Source organism: Clarias gariepinus, chromosome 12 (genome assembly GCF_024256425.1).
Source record: "Clarias gariepinus isolate MV-2021 ecotype Netherlands chromosome 12, CGAR_prim_01v2, whole genome shotgun sequence".
Taxonomy (NCBI): domain Eukaryota; kingdom Metazoa; phylum Chordata; class Actinopteri; order Siluriformes; family Clariidae; genus Clarias; species Clarias gariepinus.
Window position 1 is genome coordinate 24,631,717 of NC_071111.1, and position 22,787 is coordinate 24,654,503.

Genomic DNA, 22,787 nt, shown 5'->3' on the forward strand with positions numbered 1-22,787 from the left:
ATATGAAGAAACCTTGAGAGGAAATGGACTCAACAGGGAACCCATCTTCATTTGGGTGAAACAAAAAGCAGGAATTGATCTGCATTCATTCTGTGTGTTAGGTGTGTTAGCCAGTTCAGCTATAACAGTCGATGCTAACAAGTGGGGTGTGGCCAACAGATCACATGTTCTGTCTTTCTAAATTGGCGGCGATTGCAGCAAGCACGTTCTATGGCAGTAAGGGGTTAAAGTGATTACATTTTTAAATACAGCATGTGGTTATTTTTTCTAATATTGTTTTTTATATGTGAAGGTTTTAACCACATTATATTACAATTTTATAAGGGCATGTTAATTTTAAGCCTTTCAAAGTACACATTTTACTCAATGTCCTTAGTAGGGTAAAGTGGGACTTGATGTTTTCCCATTTTCAACCCTTGCCCTCAAATACCCTAAGCTTCATATGTATTGGGCAGGAAAGACAAGATTTTTAAAACTTCACCAGTCCATCAAATGACCTTGCCATCCTGGATGGCCAGAAAAAAAAGAGGATGCTTTTTGGAAGGTCAGGTCTCTTTTAAACAGAAACTAACAGTCAACAGGGCGCTTCAATTGATCAAGGTCCCTCAAAGCTGGCAAAGATAAGCAAATGATTCCTTTTACAGATCAGTGTCCAATGTGAGCCTGGCAAAACTAATCTCACAGGTCGCAGGGCCTTTGTGTTTGCCAGTCCCAGTGGTTTGGTACTTAATTTTGAAGTCTACAGGCGTCAAAACACATTTCAAGACAAGCAGGTGGGGATTGAAAGAAATGCTGTTGTTTGCATGGTGTGTTCGCTACCAGGACGATCCCACCTATACCTACACCGGTATTTCACCTCTACCGAAGTCCTCGATCGCTTAAAGGAAAATGCTCTCTTGGCAACAGGGACTATTATGTAGATCCGAATCTTTATCATTTTTAGATCTGTAAGCCTTAAATGTCCAGTGACAATGAACAGGAGAAAGGTGCATCAGAGATGATCGTCAGGAAACCCTCAGAGATTGCTAGAACAAAATGGCTGGACAACAAGAAAGGTCCTTTGGCATCTTCCATCCATGGAATGGAACTTTAGGATATCTGCCCAAAATGGTCAACAAGCGCCATAAAGTATTACTGCATCTATACCTGTTGTTGTAACAGTGTTAAAAAAAAATGGAGTGGACTGCCCATGTTTGGGCCCATGGCCCATGCCCATGATCAGCCTCTATCCAATGTCAAGCCGCATAATTGAATGGTGCACCATCCTGAAGAGCCCTATTGTTTTCATAGGAATTATTTTTTTGTTCAGTTTTGATCAGTTTTGAAAAAAAATCTGTGAGACATATTTGACATCTCACAGACTTGTTATATTTAAAAAAATGTAAATATAAAAATGTTTTTCTTTTGGGTCTCATGAGGATAACACAAAACCAAAGAATGACCATTGTTAGGGTAAGAATTATTGTGTGGAAGCTTAACTACACATTTATTTTTGTGTTTCCCAGGAGTATAATCCACTGAGATCAGACTCTTCAGGACTCAACTGCACGTTTGTGGATACTTTACTAATATTCCAAGATGGAAACTCCTGATGTTAACACAGATAATGCGTCCCCACCCTCTAAAAAACGGTAACCGACTATATCTTGGTATTTCAGTCATTAAATATTTGTATCCAAGTTACTAAGTAAGCACATATAAAAAAATTATTTAAAGGTACAAATAGCAAAGTGTCGCACTATTATTGGCAAAGTAACAGTCAGCAAAAAATAAATTCTAATGCAAATAACATTTTACTCATTAAATTAATAAGTTCTAATAATGTTGTACAGTAAACTCCAGGAAAAGAGATCAGAATCAGCAGGACCTAGCTGTATCTCCATGAAGAGTGATCAGTCTATGGATGTTCCTATGAGGTTTAAAGCTGGAGACTCCTTACCTATACACAGGTAATGCCTCCTCACTGTTAGAGAGTACAGATCTGGCTATTAAAAATGCATGTTTCGAGAAAAGGGATTCCGCGACTTGCCGTGGCAAGCTGTGAAAATGCCCATTATTACCTGTAGGGGGCAGTCGGGTTTCAGTCAGAAGTATTTGTGTCTACTGAAGTCGAAAATGTGTTCTCTCTCTTAAGCGCCCATTGACAGCAAGCAACGGAGCTCATAAACGTGTCGAGCTTAAACTGTAAAAACTGATATGTATTTATTCTTACTAGTACTAGTAGTGCTAGTAGTGCTCCGAATTTATTATTATTGTTATTATTCTTATTATTATTGTAATGCACCCGCGCATGTGCAAAAAACCCAAAACAATATTGTTTTATTGTGTTTATGTGCTTTAAATATACACTAAACAATAAACACTGCCTTTTGCAAAGTGAAAGTGAGTTGCACATGCGGCTTTTTGATTAAAAGGCTGATAAAGATTTATGAGATGAGCAGATTTATCGATAAAACAACAGACATGAAATGAAACAAACACAAAAATATGCGCTACTCGCTGAATACAACGCGACAGGATGCAGAATCCTCGGGCTTTGACTGCGCTTTGTCTATACATTAGTACTGTAGTAGTACAAAAAAAAATGCTGGGTTTCTGTAAACACATCGTTGGGTTGTTTATGCTGGGTCAAAATTCTGTGTTAATTCTGGTACTTTAATCACACTGTTGGGTTGCTTTTGCTATGAATACTAAAACTGTTGCATGATTAAACTTAATGCAAAAAACTGTGTTTATGCAGTAAACCCATGGGTGAACACGATGCTTTAAAAATGTAGTTAAACACGAATATATATATAAGTGCCATTTTAATTTAAATCCAACATTTTAATGGTTAGTGATTGGTGCATGGGCATCAACTTGCACATTCTGTAATATTCCATTGTCATTCATATTGACGTTGTTTTAGAGCTCTTTACTAAAGCAATTAAGTAAATAAGTAAGCACGTAAGTAAGCGAGTAAGTGGTACACGGTTTCGCGCGGTGGCGGTAAGTACAGTTCATCATGATTCAGCGCGAGTTTTGGTGCCATGATAATGTTTCCTTTTTACCACGCAAAAAAATAAACATGTTTAACATGTGAAAGCTCGTGTACCTTGCAGATCTTCGTGGAACGTCGGGCTGGCACGAGAGGTGGCTCACGGTGCCTAATACCCCTATCTCACCTACTGTATTCGGCTTGACTTACGGTGAGATGCGATGTTAGGCACCGTGAGCTGCTGCGATTGCCCGCCAACGTTCCTTTAACGTTCCGCAAAGTTCTGCAAGGTCCGGAAGCTTCCGCGAGGACCGCCAAAAAATTAAACATGTACAGTCTCTTAGGTTTAAAAAAAATGTTTTAAAAAAATTGCATGTTTAAAAAAAAATTAAACATGTTTAATTTTTCACACGGAAAGATGGAAACGTAATCACAGCGCAAAAACTCACCCTGAATCATGATTGAACCCTACTTACGGCCACAGCGCGAGACCGCGCAGGTGATATAGGGGTATAACACCGCGTCTCACAGCGAGTTAAACCGCATAGATGAGATAGGTTTGCTGGGTTTGAAACTCCCATGTTTATTTTCTCATTTAAGTAAATCAAATTTCATCATAAAATAAAATGTGTCAAAAGAAAAGTCCATCCAGTTATGAATGATGGTTAATGATCAATGAAACATTTTAAACAAAAAGCAGCGAGCAGCTGGACATCGGGACGTAGAGCCTAAGTACGACGCGTTGGCCTGGCAAGTGCAGGTCTGAGCAGGTCAAGAAGCTCCATAATCTGTTGCCTTGAAAGGGCGAAACTTTTTTTTTTAAATATCCACCTCAGGCAAAATATAAAAAGGGCTGAATTTTTCCCTAAAGGAAAGATGTACATGAACCTCACGGCTCCGCGGACGGCGCCGTCTTCAGTTTAGCACAACAACACACTGTATCGCTGCCAAATTATTTGCCACCTATTCAATATTAAAAGTGATCGCCAATTTTAATGCATTAGTCACATTATGAAATAGGCTAATTGAAAGTCTCCCTATTAGTTCTGATTTTAAATAAAATTAAATTCATAAACAGGTCTAAAGTATATTCCATCATTAATATGACTTTGATAACGTTCCATAATGTGCTTCCATACGCAGCTGATTTATAAAGACTGCTGCTCAGTAGCGGCGACTAGCCTCTTGAGCCGAAACTATGCTAAGAATGAGTTAAGGTTGGTCCAGACCAACCTTACAAACGTGTGACTTAGCTAAGAGATACTTAGCGTAAGAACGTTTCGGGAAATGCGCCATAACGTTAAGAGAGAGGTTAAGGTACAACTTAAGAACTACTTAGCGATAAGAAGCTTTCGAGAAACCGGGCCCTGGCCATTAATAAAAACGAATATTTAGGCCTAAAAAAACTTGCTTTAAAATCCACCTACAATTAATTTATTGGCTACTCGATAGATAAATGCTGGCTTTTCCAACTCGCCAGCGCGCTCTGATGTGAGCCGATTTATTCAAGTCATAATTAGAGAATATATATAGAGAGAAATAACATAGAGAAAGCATAATGCGACTGTTCATACAGTAAATAAAAAGTAAGGTATAAAATCCAACTATTAAGTCTGATTTAATTGCTATCATTAATCTATCTATTTAAACCTATCTATTTTAGGCATGGACATTCTCTCTGTCTTGTTAATTCATATAAATAAAACAGTATTAGACACAAATATATGATATGGTAGTATATAAAATGAAAAAGCACGATGAGTGCTCAAATGTAAAGCAAACACAATTATTAAATTATTGTGTATATTTAACTTCATTCAGCCATTTAAGTTATAAGTAAAATAACGGTCCTACCAGTCTACTATTATTTTCTGTTCAAATTTAAAGATGCCCGCGCGTGTGTGCAAAAAGATGAATAAAATAAATACAAAAGTGAATAATCTTTAATAAAGTTAGCCTAATACAATATTGTTTCCAATGCTAAAGAAAACATGATTTTGTTTATATCTATTCTCCGAAGACAACGTGACAGCGCTCTCCGAGGTGACACCCAGACCCCCCAGTAACTGTAATCCCTCTAATTCCCTTTTATTCACGATAGTTATCAAACTGGTTTCGCTGTTGGGGGAATTCGCAGAAATGGGGGGTTTAAAACGATTTAACAAAATCGAGCAGGCGTCTCTGCTTAAAATGTATTTCGGAAAACATAAACATAAAAATATTCTATATTTATTAAAACTTTATTAAAACAAAATTGTGTATTCTCCTTATTTAATATTGCTTCCGGAACATTGTTGTCCAAACGTTGTACTGTATGTATATGGAAAACAGTAAAACCTAAGCATAAACAGAAAGGACGAATAAAGAAATGTATGGAGCATTGACACATTTGCCGTGTTCAAATGAATAAAGAGTTACTGCATTATGTTTCAAGACATCCATAATTAACTTTTTTTTTTTAACCAATTATATTGTTACGAGGTGCGGTGTGGAGATCCGCACCATGAGATATTTTACTGATTATAATAGCCCTGACGCAGGGCTTTAGAGGGGGTCAGTAAATAGGAGTTATTGTGAGAGCTTATGACAGACACGGGAAGACATTTCAGTTTGAAGATAGCGTGGGATTATTAATTAATAAACTTAAAAGGAAACCAAAAGAAAACTGAAAACACAGAATAACCAGAGCTCCGCCGTCTAACCGAGAACGGACGGGATTCTGGAAACTAAACCAAAAAAACTAAAAAACTAAAGATGCTCCCGGGGCTTATTTCCCTTACTGAGGATTTATAGTAGGAAAAGAGAGAGTAGAGTTTGTGCTTAGTGCACTTTAACCCGAGAGTGCGCGCTAAGCTGATGCATGTCGCTCTCCCTCACTTTCTCGCCGGGGTCTTAAACAGACAGAGGCTTGAGCTTTTCCTGTGTCTTCTCCAGCGCGCTTTGTCTTTGGCCCTGACACCTTTTATGGTGCGACCGAATGATCACACGGAGTGTCGCGGTATCACGACCCGGCTCGTTCTGAGTTTATGCGCGGCTCTGCCCCTCGCGCGAGCCGCGTAGTTACATACTGTAGCGTTTTTCACTGCTACGAAGGGACTTGGAGAGATGAGTAAGCTTCCTGGCTGCCCAATGCAAATGGCTGGGAGTATTTTATTCATCATGGCAGAAACCCCACAGTCAACAGTCAATAAACACAGATCAACAGGACACACTTCTAACCCACACACACACACCCTGGCTGAAGCCACTAACCCAAACACCTTTCCTTGACAGGGTGGTCACCTAACAACCCCTCCCGCAAAGCATGATGGTTACTAGTCCAAAACACCGCCCACGCCACACTGCCCCCACCCGAGCTGTGACCGTCCCGGGTCACGATGGCAAACTCAGTCCTGGAAGCGTGAGGCTGGTCGGCGCTGGCGTTGTGAACCCCGGAGTCTTTTTGTGGGGGAAGGAGGGCCGCTACCCTCTCCCTGAGGCGGACCGGCCTCCACAGAGTTCGAGGTCTCGCTGGCGTTGGGCTGATAGGGCGCGAGACGGTCCCGGTGGAGCACGACCACTCGCGACCGCCCCATCAACCTCACCCGGTAGACTACATCAGAGAGCTGGGCGATTACCGTACAGGGGCCCACCCAGTGAGACATGAGCTTAGGCGAGAGCCCCCTTTTCCTTCCGGGGGAATACACCCAAACCTGCTCCCCAGTAGCAAAGTCTCGCCCTCGGCTGTGAGTACACGCGGCGCTGCTTAACACCGGCGTCCGCCAAGTGTCTACGCGCCAACTTGTGGACACGGAACAGTTTGTCTTTTAAGGAACAAAAATAATCCAACCCAGGCTTCGTGGGTAAATCAGACTGTGGAGGTGGCCCGAACACAAGGTCCATAGGCATCCGAACATTAACGCAGCTGGCGTCAGCTGTGAGGACTCCTGCACTGCTGTGCGATATGCCCACAGCACGAGAGGCAAATGTTCGTCCCAATCCTTTTGCCGGTCGCTGGTCAGCACGGCGAGTTGGGTGGTAAGCGTCTGATTGAACCGCTCCACGAGGCCGTCACTTTGTGGATGAAGGGGCATGGTGCGGGTCTTTTTCACCCCGAGGCGCTCACACACCGCCACAAACACCTCCGCCTCGAAGTTGCGCCCCTGATCGCTGTGTAACTGCTCCACAGCACTCGGGAGGGGGTGGAAGCGCTCTGGTCAGGCACAGCAAACGCCTCTGGCCACTTGGTGAAGTAGTCCATGGCCACTAGCACATACCGGTTCCCGCGATCGGAAATGGGAAACGGCCCGAGAATGTCCACGCCCATACGCTTCATAGGTGCCCCCACCCGAAAGTCTTGCAGGGGTGCTCGCGAGCGCTGGGTAGGGCCCTTCTTTGCCGTGCAGACGTCGCATCTGTGAACAAAGAGTTCACTATCAGTGTGGCAGCCCGGCCAGTAGAAATGAGCGCGCAACCGCCGCAGCGTTTTAGTGACTCCAAAGTGTCCCGCACCTGCATGCCCGTGAACCATCCCTAACACACATGCCCGCAGAGTCCGCGGCACCAGCAGATGAAAAGATTCACCAGCGCCGCACAGCCGTTCCCAGTGGCGGTAGAGTAAGCCCCGCCGCAATGCGAGTCGATTAAACTGCGAGTGGAGAGCTTTTTCCTCTTGTCCCAGGTGAGCAACTGCGGCATAATCCGGTCTCTGGCCCGCGTTAACCCAACCAAGTACCCGCTGCAGCGCCGGATCCTTCTCCTGCTCGGCAATGAGCTGATCACAGTCCATCTGCGGCACAGGCGGAACGACTACAGGTGATGATTTAGGCGACGCAGTAACTCAGCTGCACGCCGGCTCGGTCGGCTGATTACCGACAGGGGCTCCGGAGGACTGCGCAGGGAGAATGTTATAATTCACGGGGGTCGGAGAGTGTTCGATGTCGCGACCACCTACACGCTCTTCAACTTGCTCGCAGTGCCGACAACGCTCTTTGCTACATGGCTGTCGGGACAAAGCATCGGCGTTAGCATGCAGTTTTCCCGCTCGGTGCTGAACGGTAAAATTATAATCCTGCAACCGCTCGAGCCAACGCGCTAACTGCCCCCCGGGCTCTTTAAAACTAAGCAGCCACACCAGCGAAGCGTCATCGGTCCGCAGCGAGAAGGATTGCCCATATAAATACGGCCTAAAATGTTTAAGGGCCGCAACGACCACTAACAGCTCGCGCCGCGTGACGCAGTAATTTTTCTCTGGTCCAACGCGCGGCTGAAGTAGGCGATAGCACGCTCTTTACCCTCGGAAACCTGAGACAGGACAGCCCCTGGCCCTACATCGCTTGCGTCCGTGTCGAGGATAAACATACGAGACGTGTCAGGATATTCGAGAACGGGCGACGTGACCAAAGCTTCTCGTAACCGAGTGAAAGCGCGCGCATCCTCTCCCAGTGAAACGGCTGATTCTTTTTTAGACTAGCGGACTAGCGATCGTGGCAAAATCCTTCACGAACCGACGATAGTACGAGGCTAACCCGAGGAAGGTGCGTAACTGCGACACATTTAACGGTTCAGGCCAATTCTGTACCGCAGCAATTTTGGCTGGATCGGTGGCAATCCCTTGAGCGCTAATCATGTGTCCCAGAAACACGGTCTCTTGCCGCAACAGCTGGCACTTTCTCGGGTTGAGCCGCAAATTCGCCCGCCGGATAGCCAAAAATACCTCCCGTAGGTTAGCTAGCGCGACCTCAAACTCCTTGCCGTGCACCAGTAAATCGTCCAGGTAGACGACACAACGGTTGCGGGGAATATCGGCCAACACTTTCTCCATCAACTGTTCGAATATAGCTGGAGCGTTACATAGGCCGAACGGCATGCGCCGGAATTGCCATAGCCCTTGCCCGATCAAGAACGCGGTTTTAGGTCGTGCTTCCGGGGCGAGCTCTACTTGCCAGTACCCGCTACGCAGATCCAACGAGCTAAACCACGCCGAGCCCACAACGTGTTCAAGCGCACCATCTATTCGCGGCAACAGATAAGAATCTTTGCGCGTTACCTCGTTCAACCGCCGGTAATCGACACAAAACCAACACAACCGGTGAAGACCACGGTCCGGACGCTGGCTCTATGACGCCCGAGTCGGCCATCTCACGCAGCTTCTGCTCGGCGATAGCTCGTTTAGCAAAGGGAAGGCATCTCGGATGTAACCGAACAGGAGCTGCGTTACCCGTATCAATCGTGTGCTGCACCAAATTAGTATGTGTGCACTCGCGCTCATCTACCGCGAAAATGTCCGTGATCTCATGTAAAAGGGACTTCACTGTGTCGGTCTGTGTTTGACTTAGCCCGATGCTGCTACACTGCATAAGCTCGGCCATTAATCTCGCTCGGTCTGCTACCGGATGTTTACATGGCGCGTCCACCGGAAGTTAGCAACCTGGCTAACCCGAAGTTACCACGTAACGTTCCGTCAGCGAGATTCAGTACCGCACCCCACCTTTCCAAAATATCCAACCCCAAGATACAATCATCCTTAATGTCTGCCACAAAGAATGGATGAGAAAGACTGATTGCACCTACTTGTATTCGCACGGTGCGACAGGCCCGTATCTCCAAATAGCTCCCCGACACGGTGCGAATGGTCAAGGCTGGGGCCGGCAGCATACAACCGCGCTCGCCCTGTTCTAATACTCCCCAACGCAGCAGCGAAACTGTAGAGCCGTGTAGAGTCCACGAGCGCCCGTAGCGAAACGTTGTCCAGGCCTACACATCCTGACCGGAAGTTGGGCCCGGCAGTTGGGGAAACAGAGACGGCTGTGGAAGGCAGCTTCCCCGCAGCTAGTTGTAACGGCTGCTGGGGTACGCTGACCTCAGGGCTGACAACGTTGCAGCGGTCATCCCGGAATCTCAAATGCTGAGTCGAGGCATAGCCGTGACACACACACACACCCTGGCCGAAACCACTAACCCAAACACCTTTCCTCGACAGGGTGAACACCTAACAACCCCTCCCGCAAAGCATGATGGTTACTAGTCCAAAACCCCGCCCACGCCACAATACATATCCACAAATACTTTAACTAGAAGTTAAAGTATTTTAATATGAATTGCATTTAATACGAATGTCACATATGAGACACGCGCACAAACACATACTTATGTAATATATTTACATACAAACACATACTGTATACACATAAAAGATAATATATTCAGTAAATTTGTGAATTACACTTAAGTAAATATGAAGTCTGATTTGATTGGTACCATTAAATATTTTATTTCTATTTATTCTATAGCCGGCAAAATACATTTTAGGCAGAGACGTCTGATCAGTCTTGTTAAATCGTTTTAAACGCCTCAATTCTGCCAATTCCCCCATCAACTTCACACCTACATCAAAGGTGAGAAGAGGGATGACAGTAACTGAGCGTGCTGTCGCGTTGTATATACTGTATATAAAAATATAATCCTATATATTTATATATACTGTATATATAAAAATGCTGCAAGCCAGTTTCATCATGGTGCTTGATGGGTTTACAAATATACTTAACAAAAAGAATTATTCCAGAACAGCTGACCATCATGTCTTAATATAACAACTGAATGTTGTTTTTATTACTTAATTACCTAATTTCACATGTTATTTCATAGCAGTGGGCTGTATTAGGCAGCATGTGAACAGTTATTTCTTAAAATTATACTGTTTTAAGCAGGAAAATTGGGCAACTTTTAAATAGAAGTGGCTTTATTAAAAGCTAAATTATGGTAGAAAGACAAAATGGTAGTGATTAGTACCTACCAAAAGTGATTAATAGGGTAAATGGTGAACTGTTGACAGGGGAATGGTTGCCGAAGGCTTATGTGCTATGAAGCCTGGCTTATGTGGTCCAAATGCACAGATACAATACTGACAAAAAAGAAAGAACAGTAAGGACACTCCTGGCTTATAGTAGCTGTATATATCATGTCAATGTTCTTGTATTTTGGCCATGCATTTTTCAAAACTTAAATACACATTATGGCCAACTAATTGTGGACGCCTCACTATCACATCATATGTATTTTTTGAACATCTCATTTCTGAGTAAGTCCCACTTTACAGTTTAAAATAATCTTCACTCTTCTATTAGAGTTTTTCACTAGAGTTTGGTGTGTAGCTGTAGGGATTTGTGCTCATTTATCTTCAAGTAATCATTAGTGAGGTCAGGCACTGATATTGGGTGTGGAGGCCTGAGTGCAGTCAGTGTTCTAGTTCATCCCAAAGGTGTTTAATGGGCTTGAGGTCAGGACTCAGTGCAGGACACTCAAGTTGTCATGCTAAAACAGGATTTGGGCTCTTGGTTCTGGTGAAGAGGAATTGCAAAACTAACATTCAACATTTAGCATAAAATTGTTAAAATGTATAAAATTAAAAAAAAAAAAAAAGTCCTTATTTAATTGAGAAGGTGCTTAAAACTGTAAAGTGTGTATATAAATAACTAAATTACTGTATAATGTTGTGCAGTAAACCTCAGGGGAAAAAATCAGAGTCAGCAGCACCCAGCTGTATCTCCATTAAGAGTGCTGCATGTGTAGATCCTCGTATCAAGTTTAGAACTAAAGACTTCTCACCTCTATTTTTTTTTTCTAATGGTTGGACATGCTGTTTTGTGATGTAGGTAAATTATTATGTTTCTAAGTATGATTTAATTGTTTAAAACATTTTTGCTTGTATGGTCTGTCATCACACATTTAACCACCACTTAGCATATTGTATACACTGACAGAACACCATTACAAAAGAATCTTCTAGTGTTTCTCTAGTATTCACCCATTAAATCTTGATATATTTAGTAGTATGAGTTACTCTAACTAAAAAGAGTTAATCTGGGAAGATGGTTACAGAGTATGCCACACTGAATAAATACCTTCATTCAATCATGACTTATGAACAACAATGCATAAATACATAAACCTACATTCAACTTGAAGGATATCTATTAAGACTCTACCTTATTAAGTAAGGTAGTAAGGTAGTAGTACGGTAATGCTTAGCGCCATATGCTTTTCTAAAAGAAGAAGCATTATAAGTAATATATAAATATGCATGTAAAAGAACGCATAAAAAAGACAGGAAGAGCTAGATTGCATCGTAATTGCATCATAATGGGAACTTTTCTGAGAGAGTACTGGAAAGTACAGAGGTAAGAGACAGTGGGTAAGGTCCTTGGCAAACTGTTTGTGAGGGAAAAAAACACAGGTCCTTTGTCTTCTTTTCTAAAGCTAATTAGGAAATCTATTTCACATCTCAGGGCTAACAGGGAGCATAATGCACATTTTCTCTGACCTATTGTAATGTACTTAAATGCACTTACTATATCTGCACCTCAATTTTGATTTAATTCTGACACACAAACTGTGCCTTCATGGATAATGTTTAGATAATAGTAAAAATGATCAACAAATATTTTTGCTCACAGTATTCTACAGGAGGCAGGAGACAGAATATTAAAGAAGATCATCACTGATACACGGTAAGATCAAAACCAACAACATGACTGGGACACTGACAAACTGGTGTTATAAACTTCTTTGCTGTTATTAACTACAGGGTGATTAGAGTACAAATATTATAGAAAATGATTATAGAAAACATACAGTAGAATAAAACAAACACATACAGTAGTAAGAACATTGTAAAGAGCTATTAGTGATAACCAGTAAGAAAAATTAGATCTTAAAGATGAATTATTGAACTGCATGTCTCACCAAATTTTCTACTTTACCATCTCACAGGCGCGACCCAGAATCTACTGCTGTAAATGAATTCCAGAAAAAGTTCAAATTAAATCTAATGAAGAAGTTTCAGTTCTTGAATGGAGTGATAATAAACCTGGGAACCCAAACACTCCTGAGTGAGATCTACACAGAGCTCTACATCACAGAGGGAGACAGTGGAGAAGTCAATAAAGAACATGAGGTGAGACAGATCGAAGCAGCGTCCAGGAGAATAACAACAGAGGAAACACCAATCAAATGCAATGACATCTTTAAACCCTTATCTGAACAAGACGAACCCATCAGATCTGTGCTGACAAAGGGAGTCGCTGGCATCGGAAAAACTGTCTCTGTGCAGAAGTTCATAGTGGATTGGGCTGAAGGGAAAGCAAATCAGGACGTCCACCTCATATTTCCACTTCCTTTCAGAGAGCTGAATTTGTTAAAGGACCAGAAATTGAGTCTGATGGAGCTTCTTGATGTATGTTTTAATGAAATAAAAGAAACAGAAATGTTCAGTTTGGAAAAAGTTCTGTTCATTTTTGACGGATTGGACGAGTGTCGTTTTTCTCTAGATTTCCAGAACACAGTGAGAGTGTGTGATGTAACTGAATCTGCATCAGTGCCTGTGCTGCTGATAAACCTGATCAAAGGGAATCTGCTTCCCACTGCTCTCATCTGGATCACCTCCCGACCAGCAGCAGCTGATCAAATCCCCTCTGAGTGTGTCCATCGAGTCACAGAGGTACGAGGGTTTAGTGACCCACAGAAGGAGGAGTACTTCAGGAAGAGGATCAGTGATCAGAGCCTGGCCAATAACATCATCACACACCTAAAGTCATTAAGAAGCCTCTATATCATTTGCCACATCCCAGTCTTTTGCTGGATTTCAGCCGCTGTTCTAGAGAGAATGTTGGGTGAAGCAGAGAGTGGAGAGATCCCCAAGACTCTGACTCAAATGTACACACACTTCCTCATCATTCAGATAAACATCAAAAGAGAAAAGTACTCAAAGAAGCAGGAGAGTGACGAAGAAATGCTACTTAAACTGGGACAACTGGCTTTTGAGCAGCTGAAGAAAGGGAACCTGATCTTCTATGATGAAGACCTAAAAGAGTGTGGCATTGATGTGAGAGAAGCAGCAGTGTATTCAGGTGTGTGTACGCCAATCTTCAGAGAGGAGTTTGGGCTTCACCAGAGTAAAGTGTACTGCTTTGTTCATCTGAGCATTCAGGAGCACCTCGCAGCTCTGTATGTGCACCTGATGTTTATGATAGACAATAAAAATGTTTTTAAAAAGACTCAAACATCAAAACAAAAGAAGGAAGAAATTACAATTTTAGATTTCCACAAGTGTGCTGTGGATGAAGCTTTAAAAAGTCAGACTGGACATCTGGATCTTTTCCTTCGCTTTCTTCTGGGTCTCTCACTGAAGTCCAATCAAAAACTCTTACAGGTCTTAGTAACACAGACAGGAAGTAGCTTCCAGAGCACAGAGGAAACAGTTCAGCACATTAAGTGGAAGATCAGTAGAGAGCGTTCTACAGAGAAATCCATCAATCTGTTCCACTGTCTGAATGAACTGGGTGATAATTCTCTAGCAAACAAAATCCAACGCTACCTAAAATCTGGAAAACTAAGAAAACTCTCTTCTTCACAGTGGTCTGCTCTGGTGTTTGTGTTACTGACATCAACACAGGAGCTGGAGGAATTTGACCTGAATTATTATTTCAGTCCAGATAAGATAACAGATGATGTTCTTCTGAAGGCGATGCCTGTCATTGCAGCATCCAGAAAAGCAATGTAAGTAAAGCTGAATATAACTGTTATACCGATACAGTGTTAGAAAGAGAGAAACTGAAACAAATTCACATTTATTTTTTACACAAATTCACAAACAAATGTGTGGGAACCAGCTGATTTCATTTGAGGAGAAAAACTCTAGTTCTCACTAGATGAAGACTCAGTTTGTTGACATAATTTAAAGGTTATGCTGGTTTATGTTAAATATTTGTTGCATTAGTTTAGCAATTACAAAGTAGCAATGGTGCCACCTTTTAACAAAGGTCATTATCACGAAGCAGTTTTACAAAATAAAATAATGTAAATAAGTTAATGTGAGAAAATGTGTATAACTGTACAATTAACGGTTTGTATATGTATAGCTTCAATACTGTAACAGTTTGTCCCTGATGAGCAAGCTGAGGGTGACAGTGGCAAGGAAAAAGTCTCTGGGATGACAATAAGAAGATATCTTTAGAGAAACCAAACTCAACAAGGACCCCATCCTCATTTGGGTGCTATTAGATAGGGAGTGATTGATTTGTGTTCATACTCTGTGCTATAAGGCAAAAAGTTCAGTATAACAGGAGAGCTGCTTAAGTTGGTTGCCTGCATAGGGCTGACTACAGCATGCTACAAAAATGCTACAGCATTTATATTTTTGTTTGTTTTAGGAGTTAGGAGTAGAGGTCGACTGTTATGGGTTTTTCAATGGCCAATTGTAACCTTTACAAAACCTTTACAGAACAACCAATAGTCGATATATGCTGTCGATATATGCTGTCGATATATGCAATTTCTTTGGCCAAGATGTTTGCCTGGTTTTCTTTTTGTCTTCTTTTATCTAAAAATTATACACCAAATTGTCTTAACTTTTTATAATTGTCTTAACGTTTATTTTTACATTTGGTTTAGATCCAATAAAGAAAATTTTGTTAAAGAAAAAAAATCTAAAGACAGAAAAAAAAAATTGGACATGGAAGGAAACAAATTGAGACCATGTGACTTATACTTCCAGTTCAGACTTTTACCACCAAAATATGAAAAAGACAAGTACGTCAGTGCATTTTAGCCTTGTTGTGTTGAAGTAACAGCGCTGTCCACTGGCTTCAATAGAGGGAGACCTAAAAAAATCCTGAGGTCAATAGGGATACCACTGCAGTGCAGTGCACTCCAGATTCTGATTTGTAGCGGAGATTCGCTAACAGAGTCCAGCAAAAGCACTTCGCCTACTGCGCGACTTAGGGACCGTTTTCAAAATACTGTCCGACTGAAATATGGATAATATTAATAATATAAACATTCATATTTAAAATAAAGAAATGAATGTTGCTACTGTTAGTGTCAATGTGATGCATGGTGGTGTATAATGACTTTGCATATTTATTAATATATTTTAACAGAAAATTTTATTTTAATTTACAACAAAAATGAAAAATCTGAACCAGAGATATTGATATTTATTGCATAATAACGAGTCAAAAAAACAAACATTGGTTAAATGTTGTTTGGACAGACGATCAAGTTAACTAGCTGATAATTTTATTTGTACAAAGAATAAACTGCTATATAGCCTATCTCTGTTTGTATCTGTTTATTGTTAGTTTAAAAAATAAATAAAAAAATACATCAAACTTTAAATATAGAAATAACTGGTAAAGTAGACTTTCAGAATAAAACATTATAATAACTTAAAAAAGACACTAAAAGTGCTGTGTTGTTTCTGTAAACACATCCTTTGGGGGTTTATGCTGGGTCAAAACTCTGGGTTATTTTACGTACTTTAAACACATTGTTGTGTTGCTCATGTTGGGTCAAATAGGATGTAATGAGTCATTTACAAATGAACACCTGGTTGGGTTATTTTGACCCAACAACTGTTTTATTCTTTATTCTCTGGTTTCTCCAAACAGCAGCCTGCAAAATGTTTGAGATATTACTATTATTGTGTCACAAGTGTAGTTTTCGAAGATTTGAGCTTCAGGAAATCTACCGGCGCTCTGCGCATAACACCGGCCCAATGCAGCCTTGAAAAGAATTTCTAAAAGTTTTGTAAATGTGGGCTATTGTTGTTTACTTACAATATTTGTTAGTTTTATTTAAATGAGGTTTGGGCTCGTGATTTTGATTTGGTATCTGGTAGGTAGGTAGCTTAAAGTGGGTGCCCCCTAGTGGGAGAAAGAGGGAGAGGGAGAAATTGGTTACATCTAAATTAGGGAGAAATATGAAAAAAATCCAAAAGATAAAAAAATTAATAAATAAAATAAAAATTTTGCTTGTTTTATGGAACGCTCGTAAAGTGGGTTACTTGCAATCCGAGGCTCCACTGTAAGTTACATTTTTCTTGCCATAACCAGGCTTGACACTGTCGTGAAATTAATTGAAGACTCAGGCTTAGGTTTCAGAAGATTACGACCTTTATTTATCATGCAATAACGGCCGGGAGAGACTGCAGAATAACACAGATCTCTCGACTTCTCAAAATATTTTACATACAAGAAGAGAGTCCTCTCCTTCGTCTTTCTACTATTCCCTTTCAGGGGTCACCTGAGCGAATCATCTGCGGCCATCTAATCCTATCTTCGGCATCCTCTTTTTCTCACCCAAACTACAGTAACTTTATGTCTTCTCCCCCTGCAACCAAAAATCTCCTGCTTGGACTTCCTTCAGAAAACCCGCTTGGCAGGTTTAGCCTCAACATCCTTTTACCAATATGCTCACAATCTCTCCTCTGAACATGTCCAAACCACCTCAATCTGGCCTCTCTGACTTTATCTCCAAAACATCTAACATGGGTTGTCCCTCTAATGAACTGATTTCTATCCTTGTCACTCCCAAAGAGAAGCTCAACATCTTCATATTTGCTACCTCCAACTCTGCCTCCTGTCTTTTTTTTAGTGCCACTGTCTCTAAGCCATAGAGCATCGCTGGTCTCACCACTGTCTTGTACACCTTTCTTTTCATACTTGCTGATACTCTTTTGTCGCATAATACACCTGACACTTTTCTCCACTCATTTCAAACTGCCAGTACACACATCTTTACCTCCTTTCCGCACTCTTCATTGCTCTGGACCGTTGACCCTAAGTACTTAAAGTCCTGCACCTTCTTTAACTCTGCTCACTGTAGCTTTACTGTTCCACTTAGGTTCCTCTCATTCACACACATGTACTCTGTCTTTCTACAGCTTATTATTATTATATTTCCACCTCTCTAGATTTCCCTTCATCTGTTCCCTGCTAAGCACAATGTCATCTGCAAACATCATTGTCCATGGAGACTCCTGTCTAACCTCATCTGTCATCCTGTCCATCACCATAGCATTCCATTCCATTCCTCTGGATCCTCTCACTCTCTAAAAACTTGTTAAACATTAACATCTACTGCAACCTCTCCTAAGATGACAGGTATATCATTACGACCAACTGCCTTTCCACTCTTCATCCTCTTACCACCCTTCTCACCTAACTCTTACTGATTTTTGCTACGTCCTTTTCCACAACAGTCACCTCTTATACTCTTCGTTCCCTTTTATTTTTCTCATTTATCAACTCTTCAAAGTACTTTTTTAACCTGACTATCACCCTCCTGACACCTGTCAGTACTTTCCATCCCTATCTGTCTAACATGCTCCACATCCTTTCCATCTCTATCTCTTTGCCTCGCCAACCTGTAAAGATCCACCTTTCCCTCCTTACTGTCCAACCTAGGGTTAGTATGCTCTTTGTTTGGCTCTTGCCACCTCTACCTTCACCTTATGCTGCCTTTCCCTGTACTCCTGTGTACTCTTTTCAATCCTCTCAGTGTCCCACTTCTTCTTAGCTAGCCTCTTTCTCTGTATACACTTCTGAACTTCCTCGTTCCACCACCAAGTCTCCTTGTCCACTTTCCGTTTCCCGATGATGCGCCAAGTACCCTTCTACCTGTCTCTCTGATCACCTTACCTGTAGTTGTCCAGTCAACTGGAAGCACCTCCTGACAACCCAGAGCCTGTCTCAACTCCTCCCTGTAAAGTGCATAACATTGTTGCTTTTTCAACTTCCACCACTTTGTCCTGTTTCTCACCACCATGTCATTTTACATACCACGATCCTGTGTTGTCTGGGTACATGCTCACCTACCAATACTTTGCAATCACTGATCTCCTTTAGATTACAATGTCGACACAAGACGTGTTCCACCTGAGTGCTTTTGCCTCCACTCCTATATACCACCCTATGTTCCTGTCTCTTCTGAAAGAAAGTATTTACTCTTTCAATTTCCATCCTCTCTGCAAAGTCCACCATGTCCTTTAATGTTCCTGTCCTGAAGACCAAACCTGCCCATCACATTCTCATCACCTCTGTTCCCTTCCCCAAAATGTTCATTAAAATCTGCACCAATCACCACTCTCTCACCTCTGGGGATGCTCTGCATCACTTCATCTAACTCACTCCAGAATTTCTCCTTCTCTTCTAACTCACATCCTACCTGTGGGGCATAACCACTAACAACATTGCACCTCACACCATCAATCTCCAGCTTCAGACTAATCAACCCATCTGATACTCTTTTCACCCCCAGAACATTCTTTAGACTCTCCTCTTTCAAGATAACTATTCACGCCATGGTAAAACAACTTAAACCCTGCTCCTAAACTTGCCACAAGAAGACACTGGATTGTCCTTGATAATAATAAATATAATAACCTCCTTTCAAGCTCCATTTTTTCTGCCATTCTGCCATAATTTTTAATGTCCACTTCCCGAAAAGTGATGAAGCATTGTTCATTTGTTTTCTACACCATTCACAGAATCATACTTAACATAACTGAATCACCTGCGCAGTACACTTTCCAGGGAAATGGAATGAATGGAATGCAATGATAATGTACACATCAAGCTCACACAGCACGCATACATTCATCATTATGTTTTTCTGACCAATATAACATCCCTAACGGATGGTATGATGTCTAATGCTAAATACTTTAATCTGAAAATGGATACAATATGTACAAAAACCCCAGGACAAATAAAAGACAAAGTATTGACTTGTTTGATAACTTTATGTCATTGCATATTATTTTCTTTTCTTCAGTATCAGGTGTGATAGAATTGGAGTAAACAGTTGGTCAACTCTGGGATCAGCACTCAACTCAGAAACGTCCAAACTAAAAGAACTACATCTGACTGTAAATACATTGGAACTGTCAGACAATACAGTAAGCGACTCAGAAGGAAAGGCTCTCTTTGCTATACTGGAGAATCCTTACTGTAAAGTGCACAGCCTGAGGTAAAATCTTGTCTTTTAGAGTCACAGTAACTATGGGTGTTGTCTTGTAGGAGTCCGGGGTGCTGTAGCTACTACTAGGATATTCACAACACCCCCACAGCAACCCCTAAACTTCATGGTTTATTTAGAGAATAAAATTTAGAATTAATGAAAATTCTATTTAAAAAATGCAATAATAAAATGAATTATTTTATACCATAAAGTAAATAATTACAAACAAAAACAGAACTTTAGATCTAATTCCAATGTGTTTATCCAAAGCCAATGAGTTTATCACATGCTGAACTTTTGACCTTTCTATTGAGCCCTGTTAGCCAGTGTGCAGTTTTTGTAACTTACCATTAATATACCATTATACCATTAATCCTGTGGGACTGTTTCTTATAAGCTTAATATTATTTCTGTTATTTAACTCTGAATTAATTCTACAGCTACCAACTTTTCAGAAAAGCTTGGAGTGAGATTGTGGAAATACGGGTATTGGTTCACGCACACAATGTCAGTGCATGTTCCACCATTTTGTCTAACACTAACAATGCACCTCAACCTGACTCAAGTTCTGTAATTTAGACATTGCAGTGTTAAAGTGAAACAATAGATGCATGTGACTACATTTATTTCAGTTGGTATAATTGACATTTGAAATATTCATTAAAAAAAGAAAAGAAATAGGGCCTACCTTACACACCAGCCAAACCAGCTACATGCGCTCCACTGCATGAAGGGCAGCAAGTGTGTAACACAGAACTCTGGGCCAAAAACAATGCATCACTATTTATATTAATAAAGACAAGCTGACAAACCTGATTAATAAAGAATACCACAAAACGCACACAATATTATGTAAAATGCAACAGTCGTGCAGGAAATGTGGAAGATAATGTATGAGAGCAGCGAGGAAACATGAACCATGCAGAACCAGATGAAAAAGAAGTCAAGATGTTATATATTGTAGGATAAAAAAAAGTCCACCAAAGTGGATCAGCTGTGTGTGAGTTAGTCAGAGAGAGAGCAAGAGAGAAAGAGAGAGCTTCAAAAGATTCAAAGGGTGCTCTATTGGCATGACAAATAGTATATTTTAAAAAGTATAAAAAGTATATTTTGCCCATATAGTGAGTCTGCACAGTTCCTTACTTCCTGTTATAATATCTATATATCAGTCAGTATATCAGTCAGTGTTAATTATACCTATGTGATCAGTCAAAAAAGGAACCGATAGTCCAACATGACAAACATCATACTTATAAGAAGTAAACCAAAATTAAAATCTGATAATGAAGAGTGTGTCATTGTGTCTCTGAACAGGATTTGGGGTTGTAATGTCCCATTTGAAAGCTGGACTGTTGAGACATCACTTCTGATATCAAACCCCTCACACCTGAAACAAGTGGATCTGTCCTGGCATAAAGTAGATGACTCTGGAGTGAAGTGTCTCTCTTCTGTACTTAAGATTCCTTACTGTAAACTTGAGAAACTGAGGTAAGATCATCATCTCTCTGAGAGTCATGCTCCTCAGTAAGACACATTCTCTAATGGTGAGACTGAAGCAGAAGTTTTAGGTTCATCATCAATGTCCTGAGAAGGAAGATTGTTTCTTTTCACTGCACACTGATGATTTCTCAAAGAGTCTTTGGATCAGATGAACGTATGTGAGAAGCTTCAGAGCAAAACATGACTTGATGTGACTGCAGTGTGTCTGAAATTACTTTGAAATTTACTAAAACACTGTAACTAATCACACAAACTGCACCTGGGACACGAACTAAATGCACCGTGTGTGAGCTGTAGGGTTTAAAAGCAGCAGGGAAATAAAAATGAGAAACATTTTATTGGTCTTAAAGCTGAAATAATGTTAATTTTGTCAGTGAACATTCTTCTCCATCTAGCTGCTATAAACAGGGTTGCCAGATCTGTATCACAGAAGCAGTATTAAAAGTACACAGCCTTTTTTTAAAATAATTATTTCACTGAGCTCTTAATTAGTCTTGTATTATTTTACATTTTGTCAAAATATAGAATATCTATAAATAAACCCACCGACTATACAGTAATGCATTAATACAGTAACAGCTAAAGTTGAGAACAGGATCATAGGTGTGTGTATAAAAGAAGATCACAGTGCATAATTACTGACGCCAATATAGAGAATGTCGAGTTACTTCACACTGTTCCCTTTCAAAGGCTACACTCGATGCTGCGTGAAAGCGTTATGGGAACGTCTCTTTATTCCACTGGTTGTGAAGCGTGTCAAACACGCCAAAACTTTGGCTTATATAACCTCGGTCAGGTGACGTCATCTGATGAGGTGCACCTGCGGGTTATAAATAGGACTAAACGGGAAACATCCTCAGGTCTTTTTCTCTTCAAGGACTGCATTGTGTGTGTGCAAGTGTGCAAGCAGTTTTTTAAAGCAAAAAGAAAGTGAAAATAGAAAGCGTCTTATTACTCACCAGAAAGATGGCAGAGTTAGACAGCAGCTGCATAACTCCGTGTAAAAGATATCTCGCTGAGGGCGATCTTCACGCCTTCTGTTTTGGATGTTTGGGGAAAGAGCATGTTATCCTCGGGCTTGAGGGAGGATGTAAGCATTGCGATCTCCTCCCTATTAAAGTGCTTCTGCTCGGCTCGCCTTCTTTAAAATGAAACCGCGATCTGGCAAAGCACATGAGACGGAATCCTCTCTTTCTCTCGCTCTCTCGCCAGATCATGAGCCTTTACCGTCCACTTCTTAAGGGCGCTCCGGCGCTTCTTGTAAAGGGATGGAAGAAAGTTCCTCTCTCGCTTCCGTGGAAATGCAAACTCTCACTTCAGAGCACACTTATTTGGCGACACCCTAAACACCGCCGCCACTAGTTTTCGGGAGGCGAAGCTTTACAAGCAAGCCTTTGTGAGGCTTCTCCCCCGCTGTGCTCGGGGGTCGGGACTGTCAGCCACCCAGGCACTGACCAGGTCCAGTTCTTACCAGGCGTGAAGTGCAAAAGAAAAGTGTAGCGTGCCGAGCACCCCCTTCTAGAGATTA

The 22,787-nt window shown here is 41.2% G+C and overlaps 1 protein-coding gene across 1 annotated transcript in view; it reads left to right on the forward strand.

Moving 5' to 3' along the window:
* LOC128533806 (NACHT, LRR and PYD domains-containing protein 12-like) overlaps positions 1-22,787 on the forward strand; it is a 605,307-nt gene that overhangs the window by 25,657 nt on the left and 556,863 nt on the right. The window contains exons 3-8 of the mRNA XM_053508060.1: positions 1,506-1,631; positions 1,833-1,949; positions 12,415-12,468; positions 12,731-14,515; positions 19,574-19,768; positions 21,074-21,247. Coding sequence (XP_053364035.1) covers positions 1,579-1,631; positions 1,833-1,949; positions 12,415-12,468; positions 12,731-14,515; positions 19,574-19,768; positions 21,074-21,247 — 2,378 coding nt within the window. The 5' untranslated portion in view covers positions 1,506-1,578. The remainder of the gene's footprint in view (positions 1-1,505; positions 1,632-1,832; positions 1,950-12,414; positions 12,469-12,730; positions 14,516-19,573; positions 19,769-21,073; positions 21,248-22,787) is intronic.